Source organism: Triturus cristatus, chromosome 11, assembly GCF_964204655.1.
Source record: "Triturus cristatus chromosome 11, aTriCri1.1, whole genome shotgun sequence".
Taxonomy (NCBI): Eukaryota; Metazoa; Chordata; class Amphibia; order Caudata; family Salamandridae; genus Triturus; species Triturus cristatus.
The window spans coordinates 1162266272-1162289140 of NC_140594.1; the positions used below are offsets into that span (position 1 = coordinate 1162266272).

The following is a 22869-nucleotide window of genomic DNA, read 5'->3' on the forward strand; positions in this document are numbered from 1 at the left end:
CATTGTGGGCGCGTGAGTTATAGTTAGCTGAACTAACTATAACGGGGGAATTTCAATGGTTTTGTACAAGTGAAAAGTCCAGCTAACTATAACACCCCTGAAACCTTTGGTTTTTTCAGTGAATATATATATATATATATATATATATATATATATATATATATATATATATATCTCAAAGCAACAATCCACCCATAGGAGAATGGAGTATGGAGGCACTCAGCGGGGAAAATATATAAATAAAGATTTATTCAGCAGACAGCAGACAACGCGAAACTGACAGATGCGTGTCATGCTGCACCATGAGTTTTGCCCATCTGGGTTTTGATTGATATCTGTTAACCACTGCACGTTATGAATTAATGGCTTAGTGCATATTGGTTGAATGAATTCTGATCTATTTATCATTGTTCCATCTTGCACTATGGTTCACTGTCATGAAATAATCATAAATGGTATAAATTAGATGTCTCACCACAGGATTGTGGCAGCACGGGTAGCTTGATTTTCATGTGTTATATGGTGAATATACATTTAAAGATGGCCGACACTGATGTAAGTGTTGGAATCCCACCTGTCAAGACTCCGTTGCTTTCCATGGTGCAGCATGACGTTTTCATTTGTACGCTTAAATACAATTTCGTTTTTGTATGTAACTGACATTGAAGAAGGCACTGCCAAAATGCGTCTGTCTGTTTCATGTTGTCTGCTGTCTGCTGAATAAATCTTTATTTATATATTTTCCCTACTGAGTGCCTCCATACTCCATTCTCCTACTGGCGGATTGTTGCTTTGATGTACCGCGGCTCACCACCACGAGGATAGCACTGACTCTAGGCCTGGTTAGTCAGAGTCAGTTACCACCATCAGCAAAATGTGGGGGAAACAGGAGGACTTTCTGCTCCTCTGTTGGTTCTTTCTGCGCATCTCTTGCTTCTTCCTCCACTTTTCTTTGTCTTTCTTGACTTCTGTTGCCTCTTTCTGCATTTGTCTTGCTTGTTTCTGTGCCTTTGTTCCTCCTGCTTCACATGTCCTACCTCTGTAGGCATAGTTAGAAATTAGCATTTAAAACCTTTGAAATTCACTGAAAAAACAATAGGTTTCAGGCACATTATAGTTAGAAATGAGCATTTAAAAAACCTTGGAAATTCACTGAAAAAAACTGAGGTTTCAGGGACGTTATAGTTAGTTGGACTTTTCACTTGTACAAAACCACTGAAATTTGGCCGTTATAGTTAGTTCAGCTAACTATAACTTGCGCCCCCGCAATGCACTGTTGATGATGTCACATATTACATCATTCATGACATGGTCAGTGACATCACTGATGACATCACTGATGACATCTCAAATGACATCACTGATGACATCACTGATGACATCATCCACGTGATAATCTGATGCACCCCCTCACACCCTAATATAACCTTGGGCACACCCACTCTACAATACAGAGTACCATTTTCAAAATCATATACAAACCAACACCGGTTACTACATACTCACTCACTGATTCCTAAGTCAACGCACACATCCACTCATTCACCCATACAATCACTCATCAATACAGTACTATCATATGCACTCATACACCTAAACAGTGACTCACACACCACCACTCAGCCATACAGTTACTTACACACCTAGTCAGTCATGTAAAGAATCAATCACACTCCCATTTACTCACCTATACAGTTATACACACACCACCTCACCTATTCATAGAGATACTAACACATACTTACTCTCTTATACAATCACTGACACAAGCACACACTCATTCATACAGCCACTCTCACTATCACTCACTCTGACATATAGTCATTTATATACTCCAACACTCACATATACTGCCTTTCACATATGTAGTTACTCACACATATACCACTGAGACATCCATTCACTCACCAACACAGCCATACGCACACTCAATCACTGATACAGCCCTTCACAGACACACTCTTGAACCCATACACCCAGTGAATCACCCACTCACAAATCTATGCACAAAGTCACCCCCACCCACCCACCCACACAAACACTCAGGCACCCATACAGATACTCAGGCAATCAATCTATAACCAACATAGACACTCATGTAGCTACTCACCATCGCATGCAGCAGCTTACACAACAACAGACACACTGATACAGACATTCACACAGTTTAGTCACAAACCCATGCATTCAGTAAGACACATTTAATCACTCACTTATACAGTCACACATCTACTAAATCCTCTATCCGGATACTTACACACCCACTCATTCTTAAATACACCTTGGCATATATATAAAACATATTTAAACTTTATAAAAACACACAGTCACTGGGTGATGTCATCAGTGATGTCATTTGAGATTTTGAGATGCCATCAGTGATGTCATCAGTCATGTCACTGACCGTGTCATGAATGATGTAATATGTGACGTCATCAGCAGTGCATTGCGGGGGTGCGAGTTATAGTTAGCTGAACTAACTATAACGGACGAATTTCAGTGGTTTTGTACGAGTGAAAAGTCCAACTAACTATAACGTCCCTGAAACCTGTTTTTTTCAGTGAATTGCTGAGGTTTTTAAATGCTAATTTCTAACTATACGTACCTGAAACCTATGTTTTTTTCAGTGAATATATATATATATATATATATATATATATATATATATATATATATATATATATATATATATAGAATACATATTTAGTTTATTTCTTTTTCTCACATGATAATCAAGTTTGCTTGAATATATTTACAGCATCTCTTCTAAAAGATGACTATTTGACATAATTGGTTATTGATTTCTCAAGAATTTCCAGAAGGTTCATAACTATGAGTCTTATTTATTTCTAATATTCAAAAGAACATTGGCTCGCAAAATTAAAAATAAAAAGGCATCAAGCCACTCTCTGTTAATTGTTTATTCTGAAAGATTCAACAAAAGTGAAGTCATGTTAAAACAGCAGAGCACAACGTATCAGTGGCTGGAGAGAAACCTTCACACCAGGCAAAAACCAGCCATGCAGAATCATATCGCCGACTCTAATTGAAAGCTGCTTTGGAGGGAGGCATTTAACCTTTGCTTGCTCGTCTTATTAGGGCAGCAGGAGACTCATAATGGTAAGAGCATTCCTTGCTAATATAGTGAGAGCAAACCTTATTGTTCAAACAGAGATCTCAAAATAGGTTTTCATTATCTGCTGATGTTTAGTGCCTAGAAATATCAGAAGGAAGGCAGAATTGCAATAAAAGCATACAACAATTATGTTTGAGTTCTTCCTTTTATGTATCCATTTAGTAAATGTTGCTGCTGCCATGCTAGTTTCTATTGCAATTGCAATTCATATTGTGTGCACTTAAATAGGGTTTTGACATTCAAATAAAGCATAAAAATGTGTCCATATTTCTTAATGTTCTTGGGTTTGTTATTCTTCAATGAAATACATTTTGGGGTTCCACCAGCTATCCTTGTAAAGTGTCACGGGATTGATCATTGCCTGAAGCAGATCTCACTCAAATATTGTTTAGTCGGTTGGGGGTTAGATGCAGACCAACTGGTTTTCCATCTCGGGTAAGCACATTGACAGAGTCCTTAGTGCCAGTGAGTCTAGTAAACCGAACTCTGTATCCTAGACAAATATAGATAACGTATCACCTCACTTTTTTAAAAGGCCGCCCTTCTTAAGTGGCAGTCTATTGTAGGTTTATTGTAGTCACCGTACCTCTTTCAGGTGACACAACCATTGTGCATAAGGTCAAGCGACGTCATTTCTGGTGCTATAATTATGCTAATTTGCGATTTTGAACCCTGAAAAATCCTATCAATTTCTGGTCACCCCATCATGACAAGTAAGTGGCATTCCAAAACTCACTCTGGCCAGCAATACTCTGGCAGAACCATTGCACATAAAAAAACAATGTTCTCTCCAGGAGTTCGCACTGCCAGGAGCCAAAGATGCATAAAGGAGGAGAAAACGAAGCCAGGGGTGTAGGTGAAAGAATGACGTGTCCCAAGTCTGCCTTCTTGAAAATACCAAACTAATGGCAAGAAAATCTACATGAAGAGTTTCACAGCTATGGAGAGCCATTATTATTTTGAATGGATGTATACAAACAAAATCAAATGTGTTCTCAAGGATATTTCTTTCAAAGCTGACCTCTAATTTTCTTCATATAAAAGTTAAAATTAATGCTGGACATTATGTATATTAGTAGATAGTAAAGACATTTATGGAGCATGCATTTTTGTTTCAGAATAATTGATTTCATAATTTGAATGATCTGCTCCCCATATATGCATCATATACACAAGAGGGCCACTGTGCAGTCCGGGGGCACGGAGCGCACTTAAGAGTCACTGGGTTGACTCCAGCCAAACCTTAGATTCCCTTAAAATATGGCACTGTAGCCTGAAGGCAAGGTATCTGGGCTTCTGTGTGGCTGCCACAGTATCATCACTTCACCATGAACCTGCCCCTCTCAGCCATGGCCTGATCCCAGCACAGAAAGAGGGGCACCTGCTTTTTTCAAGGACCACTTAAAAGACAACAGAAGAATAAATGGGCAGGTAAATGGTGTCCGGAAGATGGTCGAAGGCTGGTCCTGCTTTCATGATATTGGCGGTGTCCTCCGTGGTGAGAGGTTTCCAGTCCATCAAGTGATGGTCCTCTTTAGTGGTGGTAGGGAGTTGGACATTGATATCTTTGGTGTTGTGCTGGGATTGAAGATGTTGCATATCTTCAAGATTTTGTAGTTAAAAAATTTTGCAGAGGTTTCTGCAGTGTTCCTGTGAGGGAGGGATGGTGTTAGTGGTGGCTGGGGGGGGGGGGTTGGAGAATTCTTTGACAATAGTGAAGAGTTTTTTACAGTTGTTGGAACTGGTTTCTACTCTCAGTGTTGGTGCTGCTTCCCTGGCTTAATGATTTCCTTTCAAGTAGTGCAAGCTTTAATGTGAAAATAGTTACTTGGCTAGAAGCTGATCAGAATTTGATCGACAACAGGCATCTCTCATCGCTGCGAGACCTCCTTCGCTGCAGTTGCCTTCCTAGAGTCCTTTCACTCATTTAGCCACGCTGATGTGAACAGAATGGAGCCGGTGCTGTTGAAAGACAGGCTCTGGGAAGTACTGTTCCTGAGAACGTAGGGGCCTGGCAAAGACAAGGTTTGGGGGCAACACTTCCTCAACAAAAGAGATATGGTTGGTCTCCAGCAGTATAAGGTCATTAGTTGGTTTATGAAGGGAACATTCATTGGGGGGCAAGATTAAAGGCACGTCAAAACTCTAAAGTTGGCACAGCCACGTCTCACTATTCAAATAGGGGGGGGCATTCTATTCCACGAATTGGTTCACGGACAACAAAAGGTCATATAGATTTTTAACCCCGAGCACTGACCCTCAAGAGGCAGGCTACTCTCTAGTCTCAATTGTGCCCGTATCAATAGCTCTTACTCCGTGGTGATGGCGAACACTATCACGGTGCAGTTATACTATTTTTAGAGTTCTGAATAAAGGTCATATTAGACTCAAGAAACATGCACATGCACTTATACTCACCCCACAATCATTAGCTCCATCTCCACACATTCCTACATAGTAACTGTAACAAAAGATAACAGTGCCTGAATTTCAAGATTTTTACATGTGCTTTTTAACTAATAATAATGCAATCATGGTCATACAGCTGACACAAATGCTTTTCAGTTTGGCATCTTAATGAATGGGGAGCTAATCCCAAAGTACAAAGTCCCATGCCTAAACCAGGGGCCATATTATGCAAGTGTCCCGGGAGCTCAATGGGCGTTTGCATCTGCTTTACGTACCCCAGGGCACTTTGGTATTACAGAAGGAGCTGCAGACGCTTGTGCGGCCTCTTCGGTAATACCGAAAGAGCTGGTGCACATAAAGTGCCAGTGCTATCTTCAGGGTATGTTCCCTCATTTGCATGGGGCATGCCCCATGTATATGAGGGGATTCCTTTGCCTCAGTGCCCATGTCATATTACAAATGCCTGCGTAGAGGCAATGAAGCTATCAGGAGGTGCAACTACCTAAAGGTACTGGACTTTCAGTGTTCCCCCCGATTGCAATACTTCGGCGGGGAAAAGGGTGTCCCATGGATCCCCACACATCTCCTTTCAGGCGGGTGCAATCACTCACTATACCCACCAGCAAGGGAATCTCTATTCCCCCTTCAAAGTGCAGGCAGGTTGCCGCTTGCACTGTGAGAACATCTAGTGGCTTCAAAGCACCGCTCCATTTTTCACATGAATGCACTACCCCTAGGGTAGCACAAGTTTGAGACTGCCCCAGGGACAGCGCATTCATCATAATATGGCACATTTTCCTTCATTGCACTGAGAAAACATTTTAAAAAGAGTGCCCAGCACAATGAAGGAAAATGTGCTCCATGTATAGTACAACCCCAGGATGTGCTGTTTTCACACCAAGTACTTTGCGAATGTGAATGCTATGTGCAATGCAACTTGTCTATTCAGTTTGTATCAAAATTGAATATTACCAGTGGATAGGAAAACAACCTACATAATCAATCAACCAATCAACCAATCAATCAATCAGGGTTTTGTAAAGCACACTACTCATCCGTTAGGGTCTCAAGGCGCTGGGTGTGGGTGTGAGCAGCTCCGTTGGGGTAATTCAAAGAGCCAGGTCTTGAGGTCTTTCCTGAATTGGTGCAGTGTCGGGCTTCGCTGGAGGTGAAGGGGGAGTTAGTTCCAGGTCTTGGTTGCGAGGTAGGAGAAGGACCTTCCACCTGATCTGTTCCCATGGAAGCATGGGACAGTAGCTAGGGAGAGGTCGGCTGAGCAGAGGTTGGGGGCATGGAAGGAGATGCAGTCGTTGAGGTATTGGGGTTTGTTGTGGAGGGCCTTGTAGGTGTGCGTGAGTAGCTTGAAAGTTATTCTTCCGATGGGGAGCAGTAGATGTGGCAGAGGTGTTGGGTGATGTGATTGTGCCATGGGATATTGGGGATTAGTCTAGGCCTGGGCGGTGAACTCCGCTATGTTCGCAGAGATTGCGGAGTTTTCTGCACTCCGTGCTTCGCAGAGCTTGCGGAGTGTAGAAAACTCCACTCCACGTAGTGCAGCAGAGTTTTTTCCCTGCTCGCGAATGGTAAGTTCGCGAACGCGAGCTGCAGCTCAGATAGAATTTCTACCCGAGCGGCAGAAAAACCAGCACGAACAACACTGCACTCCGCCACTTGCGGAACTTTGCAGAGATTTTTTGTCACTTTGCGCAGTTCCGTGTAGCAAAATTCTGTGAACTACGCTCAGCCCTGGATTAGTCTGGCTGCAGCCTTCTGGACAGTCTGGAGTTTGAGGAGGAGTTTTTTGTTGATTCCAGCATAGAGAGCGTTGCCGTAGTCTAGTCTGCTGATGACGAGTGCGTGAGTGACGGTTTTCCTGGAGTCGGGGGATGCATAAAACTATGCTCCACCTTTTCCTTTTTGGGACTTCTCTACCGGCTGCCTGATTGCTGTCAGAGTGTCACACGACTCTGGCAGACTAAATTGGCCAGGCTTCCACCTGGTATGAAAACTTTACTGTCCAAGTTGACCTTAATCTCCATGCTGACAAGCCTTTGTGTACTCATAGTGCGAATTTTTTACCGACCCTTGCTGGTTTCAATCTCGTCCACTTGCTTGACCTCATCTGCTCAAATATGTGGGAGGTGAAAGTCGACACGCAGATACAGATTATCTGGTCAGACCACTACCTTGTTCCTTTCCGACTCCCAATGATGGCCACTCCTAGGGCCACAGTTTGACCTAAGGAAGTTAGGAGGAACTGGAACAAGGTCACCCCAGAGACACAAGGCTCTGTACTGTACCTCTCTTGGCCTATCCTTATGGACAACCCTGACCACGATACTGTGAGCCTGAATACTTGGCTGACGGCTGAGTTTGATAAACTGGCCCCCCTGAGATCTGTTAGCTCTACTAGAGCTATGCCATCTGCACCTTGGTTCTCAGAGGAAATTTGATTTTAAAAAAAGCAAATGCAAGAGACTGGAACGCAAGTGGAGAAAGTCCTATGCTCAAAAGGCTAAAATCATATATAAAAATTCCCTGAAAAAATACAATAAATTCCTGAATATCAAAAGAAGGGACTTTCTGGCTGATCACATCTCCAGTGCAAAAAGCGTCTTTGGGGAAGTGTTCAAAAACTTGAAAGCTTTCACCAATCCTACAGTACTTGTGCATGAAGCTCGACCATCCTAGGACCTGTGCACTAGCCTCTCGAATTATTTCGAAGATAAAATTGTGCAGATCTATGCCTCTTCTCCCTTGCTTACCGACTCCAGCACTGTGGGGTGCTCCCATGGCCCCACCAAGAACCAGCCTGTGTTTCCCTCTTTTTCCATGTGTCTCTGGCTGAACTGCGGAAATGCAAATCCGGGATGCCAGGGGACCCTTACCCAGCCCTGCAGTTCAGGCTATTAGCCAATTGGCCTAACTCGGTCCTCAACCCCATGTGTAATTCTTCATTGAGGCTGGGGATTGTCCCTGCAGCCTGGAAACACGCCTATCTTGTACCTATCCTGAAGAAACCCAATGCTGACCCGGAAGTAGCCAGTAAATTTGGGCCTATCCCATTACTATCAGCCCTGGCTAAAATACTGGAGAAATTGGTCCATCTTCAACTTGCGGACTTTGTGGCAGCCAATAAGCTGCTACATGACTCTCAATCTGGCTTCCGTACGGGGTACAGCACAGAATCAGCGCTGATCGAAGTAGCAGATTCCATCCCCCTGTCTGTGGATGATGCCAGTGCTCCTCGACCTGTCGGCAGCGTATGATACTGTGTCACACTCGATCCCGCTAGACAGATTGAAACAGATAAGTATCCAGAGGACGGCATTAGAGTGGATTTCCTCCTACCTTCACAGCCACGACCAACAAGTCTTTCTTCACCCGTACACCTTCCCTGTAAAATCGCTCAGATGTAGAGTCACTCAAGGCTCTGCCTTGAGCCCTCTACTTTTCAATATTTACTTGATGCCTCTGGCGGCTCTCATCACTAAGAGTGGGGTCAAGGTGATATCCTACACGGATGACATGAAGCTGATGTTTTCCTTTAGAGATCAATCCTCTGCAGCTTTTGATTCTTTCAGAGATTGCCTTAAAGACATTGCGACCTGGATGAATGACAACCTCCTAAAGCTTAATTCCGATAAAACTGAGGTTCTAGTTTTTTAACCAAACCTCCACCCTCCTGCAGGCCTATGGTGGCCTGGAGAACTCGGCACTCCTCCTAGGCAGAAAGACTCAGTTAAAAACCTTGGTATCAGATGAGACAAAGATCTGACCCTGTCAGCCCAAGTCCGTCAAGTCTCGGCGGCCTGTTTTGGGAAAATGAGATCCATCCGAAAATTCCTAGAGTTTCTGCCGGATGACAGCTGTAGAATGGTGGTTCATGCTCTTGTGACCTCTCATCTCGACTATGCCAATGGTCTCTATCTGGGCTTGCCCAGGTCTCTGATCAGAAAGCTGCAAATGGTGCAGAATGCGGCGGCAAGGATAGTCCGTAAGGTTCTGTTGCGTCATCACCTCTCACCCAATCTCAAACAACTCCACTGGCTACCAGTCGCCAGGAGAATCAAATCCAAGGCCCTAACAATTGCATTTGGAGCCTACCCGGGCAGGGGCTCTAGCTACCTGAAGAAGAGACTGCACCCTTACTTCCAGGAGCGGTCTTTAAGATCCAACAATAAACGCAGATCGTTCTCAGTTGGAACCACCAAACTGTGGAATGGCTTGCCTCTCCACCTACGATTATTGGTGCAGAAGTTTAGAATGACACTGAAAACCTGGCTCTTTAAGCAAAGGGATTAGCGGCCCGGTTCCCCTTCTCTGTTCCCTCAGCATTAGCGCTGGGGACACCTCGTTCGAGGTAGCTGTGCACTCTATAAATGCCATTTATTATTATTTATTATTATTATTATTAATTATTATTATCTACTTGAATGTCTTGCGTAGTATGAGGAGGGTGTTGAAGCATGCGGTGGAGACAGCGTTGATCCGGCGATTCATGCTGAGTGATGAGTCCAGTATGATGCCGAGGTTACGTTCATGTTATTTTGGGGTGGGTGGGTTTCCGAGGGCAGGGGCTACCAGGTGTCATCCCATGCAGAGGGGGTGGAGCCGAGGATGAGGACTTCTGTTTTCTCCGAGTTGAGTTTCAGGCAGCCTTTCCTCATCCAAGTTGCGACAGCTTTCATCCCTTCTAGGAAATTGTGCGTGATGATATCGGGTCCCTTGGTGAGGGAGAGGATGAGCTGGGTGTCATCAGCGAAGGAGACAATGTTGTGCCCATGGTTTCTGATGATGGTTGTGTGGGAGGCCATTTAGATGTTGAAGAGGGGAGGGCTGAGGGAGGATCCTTGGGGTATTCTGTATCTGATCTCTGTTGGTTCTGAGAGGAAGGGCGGGAGTCTTATTCTCTGTGTTCTGCCTGCGAGACATGATCGTAACCGGTATAAGGCCTTTCATTGGATGCAGGCGTCGTGGAGTCTGGTGGGTAGAGTGCAGTGGGAGATGGTGTCGAAGTTTGCTGATAGGTCCAGGAGGATGATGGCTGCCATTTGGCCATGGTCGAGGAGGGAGCGGATGCCCTCAGTGGCAGCGAGAAGGGCGGTTTTGGTGCTGTGGTTGCTGTGGAATCCGGATTGAGAGGTGTCTAGGATGTTATTGATTTCAATGAAGTGTGCTAGCTGGGTGTTGATGGCCTTTTCGATGACTTTGGCTGCAAATGGAAGTAGTGATATGGGCCTGTAATGCTTGAGGTCCATCGGGTCTGCGGAGGGCTTCTTTAGGAGTCAGTTGACTTTGGTGCTCATCCAGTTGTCGGGGAGTGTGGCTGTCCTGAGGGAGCAGTTGATGGTTCGACGTAGCTTGGGTGTGATGGCAGTAGCGGCCCTGTGGAAAATGTGTGGCGGGCAGGGGTCAGAAGGTGCTATGGAGAACACAATTTATAAACACTTAGAAAGCATGCAAATGTAGGGATAGTGGCCTGCAATAGTGCGCAGACTTGCATCCTTTCATTTGCTTTCCCACACAGAAACATGCGTTTTTAAGGCACCCATGTCGATTGAAGAAATGCTTCATTTGGCAAAGCACTCGGGAGGCCACTCCTGCTCCCTCCGAGGCTGATTCCATGATTCCCATGGGGATGATTCACCAGGGGAAGCCGACTTACGGAGACAGATTTCTCTTTTCAAATCAAATATAACTGCCTTTGAGGTGTCACAATCTGAGTACTAGTTACAGAGCACTGATGCATTCCATTGCAACCCTCAAACAGGAAGGAGTACCCCCTTCAAAGTGCCTTCTGTGTGCAATTTATATTGGGTCACAAAGCTCCTTTCCCCAGACTGAGAGACTTGTCTGATTCATAAAAGGGGTTTTGCACCATTGGAAACACTTTTTTGCAGACTCAAACCCTGTGATCTTTGCAAATTGCAGGGTTTGCTATAACAAAATTGGTTTGTACTTTGTGAAAGCTCAACAGAAGAAATTGTGTAACACTTGATTGTTGAAATTAAAATTAACATACATAAAGTTACAGGAGAAATAAAATGCAGAGTAGTTCCCAAAAAGGTTTGTTTTGCTTTATGCCCTAAGGTAGCTTGCCTGATATTGAGTTGAGAAGTTGATTCAAATTATTGTGCATTGTTTATAAGGCCATACACGAGATTCCCCTAGGTATCTATCTGACCGTGAAGACTCCAGATACTTCCTACTAGTACAGTACAGTGAACTTAAGACATCTGCAATGCAGAGCTCTTTCACCAAATTTTGGATCATTTTTTGTTTCATAGTTCCTAAATGTCTTCCTGTACAGCTGTGCATTTAAGTGCTCCTGCCTTACACCAGCATGCTCTGGTCGAAATCAGAAGATCTCACCCTCCCTGTCCAACCAGGGTGCCCTAGGCCACCCCCCGGTTCACTAGTCTGCCCGAGATCACCCTAGGCTGCCCGAGACCACCCTAGGCTGCTGATGGCACCCTCCATGGTCCATGAGGCTGCCTGAGGCCACCCCGCCGGTCACTAGTCAGACGAGGCCACCCCTCCCCAGTTCACTAGGCTGATCGAGACCACAATAGGCTGCTGAGGCCACCCTCCATGGTCCTTGAGGCTGCCTGAGGCCATCCCGCCGGTCACTGGTCAGACGAGGCCACCCCCCCCCATTCACTAGTCTGCCCGAGACCACCCTAGGCTTCCAAGGCTACCCTCCATGGTCTATGAGGCTGCCAGAGGCCATCCCGCTGGTCACTAGTCAGACAAGGCCAACCCTCCAGTTCACATGACTGCCCGAGACCACCCTAGGCTGCTGAGGCCATGAGGCTTCCCGAGGCCATCACAATAGGCACTAGTCAGACGAGGCCACCCACCCCCGGTTCACTAGGCAGCCTGAGACCACCCTAGGTTGCTGAGGCCACCCTCCATTACTTGAGGCCATCACACCAGTCACTAGTCAGACGAGGCCACCCACCCACCGGTTCACTAGGCAGCCTGAGACCACCCTAGGCTTCCGAGACCACCCTCCATGGTCCATGAGGCTGCCAGAGGCCATCCCGCTGGTCAATAGTCAGACGAGGCCACCCCTCCCCAGTTCACTAGGCTGACCGAGACCACAATAGGCTGCTGAGGCCGCCCTCCATGGTCCATGAGGCTGCCCGAGGCCATCCAGCCGGTCACTGGTCAGACGAGGCCACCCCCCCTGGTTCACTAGTCTACCTGAGACCACTCTAGGCTTCCGAGGCCACCCTCCATGGTCCATGAGGCTGCCCAATGCCATGCCGCCATCACCAGTCAGACAAGGCCACCCCCCTGATTCACTAGGCTGCCCGAGACCACCCTAGGCTGCTGAGCCCACCCTTCATGATCCATGAGGCTGCCCGAGGCCATCCCACCAGTCACTGGTTGTAGGAGAGAAGGATCTGCTTCACATGGGTACCCCCACTTATTGCTGGTGTTTCACTGTTTTTTTACCTTAGTCTGGCTGTGGCCCTGCTAATCAGGACCACAGCCTAGCTGCTTCCTCTCTAAAATGGTTTTCATTTACATTAGGTACATTCCTAATTGGATTCTAGAGTGCCTTATAAGCCCCTAGTATATGGTATACTATGTACGTAGGGCATAGGTACCTCAGAGGCCTACCAGGGGCTAAATCATGTATTATGCCACCCCTGGGAAGCACTCCAAAATGACACCACAGGTATGCTACTGCAGCCTGGGTAAGGTGGTGTCTGTGCCCCTTACAGTGGAATAGGCTACTGTTGAAGTCCAAGAAGAACAGGCAAACTCCAAGGCAGGTAAGAACAAGGACCTTTATTCTGATCATCCACTCTCCTCCTCAGTCAGAGTCACAGTTCTCAACATTCTATCTTGAACTCTCAGGGAAGATTCTAAGAAACAGGAAAATGGAGGGGGGGGGGCGGAGTGTACCACAAAAGAGGAATACCAAATACAATGAGATTACAACAGCTACCTATATCACTACCCTTGCACACACATATAAAACCTATAAGTCACTCCTATGGCAGGCCTTAACAATCCTGAAGGTAGAGTGCTTGGTTTTTATGTGAGAGGGTGCCCCTGCATGAGCAGAGCCCCTCTACAGCATTCGGAGTACCTCCTCTGATGCTGTTTGTGGTGCTGCCTGACCCTATACTCTTAAGCGCATTATAACCTCGCGGTAAATGCTAACTTTGGACTGGCTGCACGGAAACATGTCGTGTTTGGTGTCAAATGCTTTGGAATACTACCCCCCCCCCCCACCAGTTCTGGCAGCAGGGGTAGCATTCCACCCTTCTAGAGGGAGAGACATGTTCACACTGGTCTACTCGGCAAAGACTTTCTACAGCCCTGGCATCACAAAATGGATGCCACTGCCACAGACACGGGTCTGGCCCTCTGCTGCTGACCGAAACTCCAGCAGGGGAGGCCTGGACAATAGGTTTCCTGTCCCAGGGAGGTGTAACCACCTCACCAGACAGGCAGATGTGTATTGGGGCTGGGCGGGAGCACTCTGGTGCTTTGAAGTCCTGCACTGGGGGCACACTTGGTGTCCCTGTGCATAGTCCAGTTCACACTGGTTGCAGGGGCTACCTGCCCCTGCTCTGGCACAAAACTGGACAAAGGAAATGGGTATAACCACCCCTCTTTCCAAACCCTCCCATAGGTGGGTCCCTAGAGTATGTCCAACCCCCAAACTTTGTATAAGTATGGGAACCCAGTCCTTGCGACTTTAGATTACCCTGGACGAAACTCTGCAACATTTATCCTGGACCTTCGACGTTCTACTTTAACTAGAAGGCTGAAGAAATCTCCCTTGGGGTCAAGGAGTGACTCCCCTGCTGGAAGGCACCAAAGAAGCAACTGTCCGGTCTGCAATTCTTAAGCTCCCGTCGGAAACCGAAGTCTCTGAATCACCAGAGGTAGATTTCCAGACTTCCCTGAGGCTACCCTGAGTCCACAGCAAAGCTGAGGCCCGTGGTTATTGTGGGTGACGTAGAACTGTGACCCCTGGACACCGTGATCTTTTGCTAATCCATCATCTTTCTGGTCTTCCTCGAAGTTGTGCTTTGGGCTCCGAGTAGCCCCAGCCTAGAGCACCTCCTGCACTGAATTTCTGGCCTCCACTCCACAAGTGACCTGTGGGCCGGTTTCAAGTGAGACCGCTCGAGGCTCCTTTGCAATCGCTAGCCTGTTGGCTAGGGGGTCCCCGCAAAGGCGACTACTCTTTTGATTGGGCTTTCCTGGTTGCTCCAGATGTGCCCCAACTTACCCTCACTGGGTGAGTCCCCCAGACCTTGCTGGTCTGCACTGACGTCCTTTTTCTATTTCCATGTGACTTGCCGTTGCCAAGGCTTGTTGGGTCCAATCTGGTCAACGACACCGCAGCCCTCGACAGACTTCGTGGGCCAGCTCGAATCCAGCTCCTGGTTGTCGTCAACGCCTCCTGGACCTCATGGCTGAAGAGTCAAGACACCTGACAACTCACCTGAAGCACCCAACATCTGTGGGCATTGGACTATCGTCCCCTTGGTCACTGGTAAGTGACCCAGACTCTGTACCCTCTGCTTTAAGGTTCCTTCCATCCTATATCCAGGCTTGGATCTCTCCGGACACTTCTCCTCTTCACGGCAGCAGTACTTCCTGAGCAACTTCCATTGTAAACAGCGACCCGACACCATTTGACAACTATGCACCCGGCTTCCCTGGGTGAGGTAACTCGAGTACTCCGATGCTCTCGTGGGTGTTGGCCCTAGACACCACTAAGTCTAAAAGGGTTCGCTCGTAGTCATCCTCTAAGTGTCCTTAAACTCTTAATTTCCAACCGCGACTTTCCCCATAGAAGTAAACGGCGATTCGCGGCTGTGTTCTCACACTGCACGCGTCCCCCGTAAGTCCCCTATGTCACTACCTTAGGTGGTTCCTTATGGTCCAAGCACTTCTACAGGCTCTAGGCCTTGTGTCTAGTTCAGTCGTGGTTCTTATAGCACTTTATTGGTATATGGTTTTGTACGCCCCTAGGGCCCAAACGTGCATTTGTGCTTTTACTGTTGAATACTGACTTGTAACTTAAGTACTTCGAACTCCAGCCTCATAAAGAGACTAGAGGGGTGTGTTTTATCTTAAATAAATATATACCTGGTGTGGTTGTCCTTTCATTTGGTCATTCAAGAGATTACAGACTGGTAAAACAAGCGGCTTTACATTCCTTCAAGACTTAGCCTGAAGGCTGCTCTCCATAGCTACCACTAGGATAGCTTTCAATAAAGGTTGTCTTTAACCTATCACCATAAGCGGTTGTTTGGACTGATACAAGGTGCACACTATAACTAGTGGACAGCATCTATCAGGCCAACTTCTCACACTAGTCAGATGAGGCCACCCACCCCCCGGATCACTAGGCAGCCTGAGAATACCCTAGGCTGCTGAGGCCGCCTTCCATGGTTCATGAGGCTGCCCAAGGCCATGCCCCGTCACTAGTCAGACAAGGCCACCCCCCTGGTTCACTAGGCTGCCTGAGATCACCCTAGGCTGTGTGGCCACCCTCCATGGTCCATGAGGCTGCCCGAGGCCACCCCGACAGTCACTAGTCAGACGAGGCCACCCCTCCCCAGTTCACCCCCCCTAGTTCACTAGGTAGCCCGAGACCACCCTAAGCTGCTGAGGCCACCCTCCATGGTTCATGAGGCTGCCCAAGGCAAACCCGCCGGTCACTATTCAGACCGGCCACCCCCCTGGTTCACTAGGCTTCCCAAGACCACCCTAGGCTGCTGAGGGCACCCTTTATGGTCCATGAGGCTGCCCGAGGCCACTGTCCTTGGTCCACTTGGCTGCCATAGGCTGCACATCTACCTCTGAAGGCAGCCAAGACCTTGACTGTCAATCTTTTTCCCCCTTTCACCCCAAGTGCAGGGTCCTACCCCAGGCTGTGACCATGGCGCTTGCTGTTTGGGCTTCCTGATCGGGTCATCAGAGCCCAGTTCTCCGAAGCTTCACAGCCTTGGGTGCGCCCTCTGACAAGGGGGCCTCGGATCATGCTGTACGGCCAGCAGGACTGCTGGAGCATGTAAGAACTCGTAGAATCACTGAGACCAGTCAGAGCTGCAGTCTCACAGGACCCTCTCCAGCTGCAGGCACTTTACAGTGTCTAGTCCAACCAAGGGTTGAGCTCTCCTGCGGCCTGGCTGACTCCAACACATATGTGCAGTCAGTGAGGCTGGGGTGAAGTCGGTCCGTCTATTTCACTGGCTAGACAGCACTAAATCCATGAGCGGGAGTCAGGAGATACTGATCATAGCAGCACCACTAATCCCAAAGCTGCCAATGGGGAGCAAGCTAATGCTGCTGAGTGTGGTGCCTGTCCATCACCCAGGCTGCACTGTGCTTCCTGCTGCAGGGGACAGTGCCTGTCCATCACCCAGGCTGCACTGCGCTTCCTGCTGCAGGGGACAGTGCCTGTCCATCACCCAGGCTGCACTGTGCTTCCTGCTGCAGGGGACAGTGCCTGTCCATCACCCAGGCTGCACTGTGCTTCCTGCTGTAGGGGACAGTGCCTGTCCATCACCCAGGCTGCACTGTGCTTCCTGCTGCAGGGGACAGTGCTAGTCCATCACCCAGGCTGCACTGTGCTTTCTGCTGCAGGGGACAGTGCCTGTGCATTACCCAGGCTGCACTGTGCTTTCTGCTACAGGGGACAGTGACTGTCCATCACCCAGGCTGCACTGTGCTTCCTGCTGCAGGGGACAGTGCATGTCCATCACCTAGGCTGCACTGTGCTTCCTACCGCAGGGGACAGTGCCTGTCCATCACCCAGGCTGCACTGCGCTTCCTGCTACAGGGGACAGTGCCTGTCCATCACCCAGGCTGCACTGCGCTTCCTGCTGCAGGGGACAGTGCCTGTCTATCACCCAGGCTGCACTGTGCTTCCTGCTGCAGGGGACAGTGCATGTCCATCACCCAGGCTACACTGTGCTTCCTGCTGCAGGGGACAGTGCCTCTCCATCACCCAGTCTGCACTATGCTTCCTGCTGCAGGTACAGTGCCTCTCCATCACCCAGGCTGCAGGCTGCACTGTTCTTCCTGCTGCAGGTACAGTGCCTCTCCATCACCCATGATGCACTGTGCTTCCTGCTGCAGGGGACAGTGCCTGCCCATCACCCAGGCTGCACTGTGCTTTCTGCTACAGGGGACAGTGACTGTCCATCACCCAGGCTGCACTGTGCTTCCTGCTGCAGGGGACAGTGCATGTCCATCACCCAGGCTGCACTGTGCTTCCTACCGCAGGGGACAGTGCCTGTCCATCACCCAGGCTGCACTGCGCTTCCTGCTACAAGGGACAGTGCCTGTCCATCACCCAGGCTGCACTGCGCTTCCTGCTGCAGGGGACAGTGCCTGTCTATCACCCAGGCTGCACTGTGCTTCCTGCTGCAGGGGACAGTGCATGTCCATCACCCAGGCTGCACTGTGCTTCCTGCTGCAGGGGACAGTGCCTCTCCATCACCCAGTCTGCACTATGCTTCCTGCTGCAGGTACAGTGCCTCTCCATCACCCAGGCTGCAGGCTGCACTGTGCTTCCTGCTGCAGGTACAGTGCCTCTCCATCACCCAGGATGCACTGTGCTTCCTGCTGCAGGGGACAGTGCCTGCCCATCACCCAGGCTGCACTGTGCTTCCTGCTGCAGGTACAGTGCCTCTCCATCACCCAGGATGCACTGTGCTTCCTGCTGCAGGGGACGGTGCCTGCCCATCACCCAGTCTGCACTATGCTTCCTGCTGCGGGGGCCAGTGCCTGAACATCACCCAGTCTGCACTATGCTTCCTGCTGCAGGGGACAGTGCCTGAACATCACCCAGGCTGCAGGCTGCACTGTGCTTCCTGCTGGAGGTACAGTGCCTCTCCATCACCCAGTATGCACTATGCTTCCTGCTGTAGGTACAGTGCCTCTCCATCACCCAGGCTGCACTGCGCTTCCTGCTGCAGGTACAGTGCCTCTCCATCACCCAGGCTGCACTGCGCTTCCTGCTGCAGGTACAGTGCCTCTCCATCACCCAGGCTGCACTGCGCTTCCTGCTTCAGGGGACAGTGCCTCTCCATCACCCAGGCTGCAGGCTGCACTGTGCTTCCTGCTGCAGGTACAGTGCCTCTCCATCACCCAGGATGCACTGTGCTTCCTGCTGCAGGGGACAGTGCCTGCCCATCACCCAGGCTGCACTGTGCTTCCTGCTGCAGGTACAGTACCTCTCCATCACCCAGGATGCACTGTGCTTCCTGCTGCAGGGGACGGTGCCTGCCCATCACCCAGGCTGCACTGTGCTTCCTGCTGCAGGAAATAGTGCCTCTCCATCACCCAGGCTGCGCTTCCTGCTGCAGGTGACTGTGCCTGTCAATCATCCAAGCTGTGCTTCCTGCTGTGGGTACAGTGCCTCCCCATCACCCAGGCTACACTTCCTGCTGCAGGGGATGGTGCATGTCCATCACACAGGCTGCCCTGTGCTTCCTGCTGCAGCGGAGGCTGCGCTGCACTTTCTGCTGCAGGAGATGGTGCCTGTCAATCTTCCAGGCTGCTGTTGCTGCTACAGGGCACACTGTCTGTCTAAAACCCAGGCTGCGCTTCCTGCTGCAGGGTACTGTGCCTGTCCATCACCCAGGCTGCCGTGCGCTTCCTGTGGCTGGGGACGATGCCTGTCCATCACCCAGGCTGCCCTGCACTTTCTGCTGAGGGGAATTAGACTTCTCCAACACCCAGGCTGTGCTTCCTGCTGCAGAGGACAGTGCCTGTCAATCACCCAGGCTGTGCTGCACTTCCTGCTGCAGTGAATGGTGCCTGTGAATCACCCAAGCTGTGCTACACTTCCTGCAGCCTGTGTTGCTAGTGTTGAGGGTAGGGCCGGGGGGAGTAGGTGGAAGGAAAGGTAACACCTGTAAGCTGCACCAGCTCAGGCCAGTTAGCAATGACACTGTGGTATTTCACATGAAGTGGCATTGATGGGTGTTATGTGCATAGAGCATCTCATGTTAGAACCCTGCTGATGTCATGGACTGTTGTACATTGTAATGTTCTGTAAATCTTCAGTTACTGGATTGTCTGCTGGCTGATGGATGGGATCTTCTCTATTGGAATAAATAACTTAACTACTATCTACCTGTTTGCCAAGTTTATTGTGCAAGATACTTCAGACACCTAAACAGCCAGCAATAAATGGGGCGTGGCTACGCTGAGAAAGCTCCATTGAATAAATCATCAAATGGAAGACGTGGGCAGCCACTGTAGACAGGGAGCTCAGCGCCAACACTCAGGGCTGAAGAACACAAGGCACGTTTCGGAGCTCATGAGGGGTACAAATTAAGAGATAGAAAATACATCAGCATCTGTAAGGAGGCCTAGAAAGGACTTCCCAAGAGTATGCTCCTGCTGTTAAACAGGGGGCAGGCGTGTCCTGGAGCGCATCCAACCACAGCAGCGATTCTCTGGCATCAACGATTGTACAAGTTTGGTTGAGGTCACAATAATGACTGGTGGACTCCTTCACTCTGAGGGGAATGCAGATTGGATCATGTGTGGCAGGAGCCCTTGGGCCCTTGATGGGACAGGAGCTGTGGCACCTCAACGAGGGAGCAAGTGATGCTTGGTGTGCAGGGGGGAACAAAGGTCAGAAGGTTAAAGCACAACAAGGTGTTCCATTGCATGTGAATTTACTGTCCATGCGCTGCAATAGAAGCACTCTTTATCCAGGCGGACTGACACACCCAGTGGACAATCACTAAAAGTGAGTATGAAATAATGATCCAAAATGAGGATGACGCCATTATCAGCAATGACAGAAGAAGAGGTGGCCCAGGCAGACCAATGTCAGAAGGCGGCTGGCCCAGGCAAACCAATGACAGAAGGAGGCTGGCCCAGGCAAACCAATGGCAGAAGGCGACTGGCCCAGGCAAACCAATGACAGAAGGAGGCTGGCCCAGGCAAACCAATGGAAGAAGAAGGCTGGCCCAGGAAAACCAATGGCAGAAGAAGGCTGGCAAAGGCAAACTATGGACTGAAGATGGCTGGCCCAGGAAAACCAGTGGTACAAGAAGACTGGTCCAGGCAAATCAATGTCAGGAGAAGGCTTGCCCTGGCAAACCAGTGGTAAAAGAAGGCAGGCCCAGGCCAACCATGGGCTGAAGAAGGATGGCCCAGGCAAACCAATGGCAGAAGGCGGCTGGCCCAGGCAAACCTGTGGTAAAAGAATACTGGACCAGGCAAGCCAATGGCTGAAGAAGACTGGCTTCGGCAAACCAATGGCAGAACAAGGCTGTCCTATCCAAACCAATAGCAGAAGAAGCCTGGCCCAAGCAAACCAAGGGCAGAAGAAGGCTGGCCGAGGTGAACCAATAGCAGAAGAAGGCTGGCCCAGGTGAACCAATGGCTAAAGGGGGCTGACTCAAAGGCGGTCTTTCAGTTTATATCTGGGAACATCACAGGAAATATGGCAGACAGCTGAAAGTATTTGTAGCCAAACCTAGAAATACCATAATACTATTTTGGCTTTTTCATGGGCATTCACTGATTCAAAGTGTAGCCAAACTGCTATCGCTCGTGTTTCGTATTGACTCTTACGACCAGCTTGTAGCTGAGAGTAACTGTAAACAATAGAAGTGTGTCATGCTACACAGAGGGGCATATGTTCAAACCCCTATCACCACCACAACGTCACTTTTTATGACGTTCCCGTGGCGATAGGGGCTTAGCCTTATTTACAAGGCAGAGTTAAGCCACTTAACGTGGCTTAACGCTGCCTTGTACATAAGGCCCCCTTTCACGCTATGGTTAGCATGAAAGGGGGGGCAGTGGGTGTTGTGGTGGGCGCTCATCCGCAACACCCATTGTATTTGACGCTGCCCCCTATGTACAAGGGTGGCGCACTTAGGAGGCGGCGCCAAAATTAAGACTAGGTAAACCCTGGTCTTATGGTGGCGAAATGAGGAGAAATGCATTATTTCTCTTCGTTTTTGCTTTTTCCATGTGTGCTGCCTTGTGCAGCACACATGGAAAAAGCAGAATGCCATAGTTAGTTTATGTGGAGGAAGGTGTCCCTTCTTGTACATAAACAAACCTTTAAAAAAATACAATTCTGTCACTTTCATGTGTGCTGCATGAAGGAGCAAACATGAAAGTGACAGAGTGGCATTTCTAGGATGGTTTATGTGCAGGAAAGGACACCTTCCTGCACATAACCAATCCTCTCCTGCACGCAGACACCTTTGCACTCTGGTGCAAGGGTGCCAGCCTTGGCGCTATGTTGCTAAACTTAGCGCCATCGCAGGGGGAAACACGAGGCTGCAGCACATTCTTGTAAATGTTTTGCAGCCTTGCGTTTCAGAAGTGGCAGAGTGCAGCGTTAAGCCAAGGAGGCTAGCGCCTTTCTCGGTCAATTCCAGAGTTTGACAGCCGGTCCGCAGGCGGTACAGTGACACTACAGGGCCAAATTCAAACTAGAAAGTATGTGATGAATTATTATTTGTGAAATTCCGTCCCCGAGATCCGTGAGCTGCATCATGGTTTATAAGGCCCCGGATCCAGAGTTTATAATTCCACTTTATTAAACAGATTTCACTACAAATAGTGCTGAGCCTGGTACCTACTTTTGCAATGAGGACAAAGGCCGTTACCTTGGGAACCGAGGATTTGCTGCACATTTCATGTAGAGCATTAAAAGCTCTGAATAATTCTCAAGGATTTAAATAGGTGACTGTGTTTGAGGTTTTCCTGTTGCAGCAGGCTCGGATTGTGTCAGCGTTTGAATATTTGCAGAGCCATGTTCTGCATGTGCTAAGGTGAGCCTGAGAGGGCCGGATCCATCCCATATGCATCTGTGTCTTACACGTACATTCCATGACCCTATGTGACACTCATTGACATGGGCGGCCGGTACAGCATTAAGGCAACTGGCGGCGTCTGCCTTACAGCACTACCGCAAGAGGCCACATGCTGGCGCCAGGTGGCTGCAAGTGGCTTCAATAATGCCTTTTTGTGGTGTTAGGGGAGCGCTCAAATGGGGTAATCTCATTGCGCCTGGGGCCTTGAAAACCCCTCACCGGAGCTGCCTGTGCCTTCCCTGGTCTTCCCTGTGCTACTAGCATCATTTTTATTTCAACAGAACAATAAACTCTGCATAAAAGGAAGAAAAGCAGAACATACTCTAGTTTTTGGAACTCTTCGATCAAGCTGCTTTTCTGTCGTGGAGACATTCTGGCAAAAACAACTCCGTTGAGAAGTAACTGCAAAGACAAAATCAAGACAGAAGGCTGAGGGAATGAAACAGGAGGAAATAAAATGCGGTGCTGTGGACTGTA

General features: G+C 48.8%; 1 protein-coding gene across 1 annotated transcript in view; it reads right to left on the minus strand.

The window, feature by feature from the left end:
• Positions 1–22869, minus strand: part of LOC146788639 (putative cation-transporting ATPase 13A5) — a 586298-nt gene that overhangs the window by 225649 nt on the left and 337780 nt on the right. Inside the window, exons 21-22 of the mRNA XM_085635842.1 lie at positions 22715–22794; positions 5555–5597 (exon numbers count right to left, since the gene is read on the minus strand). Of these exons, the coding sequence (XP_085491968.1) occupies positions 5555–5597; positions 22715–22794 (123 nt within the window). The remainder of the gene's footprint in view (positions 1–5554; positions 5598–22714; positions 22795–22869) is intronic.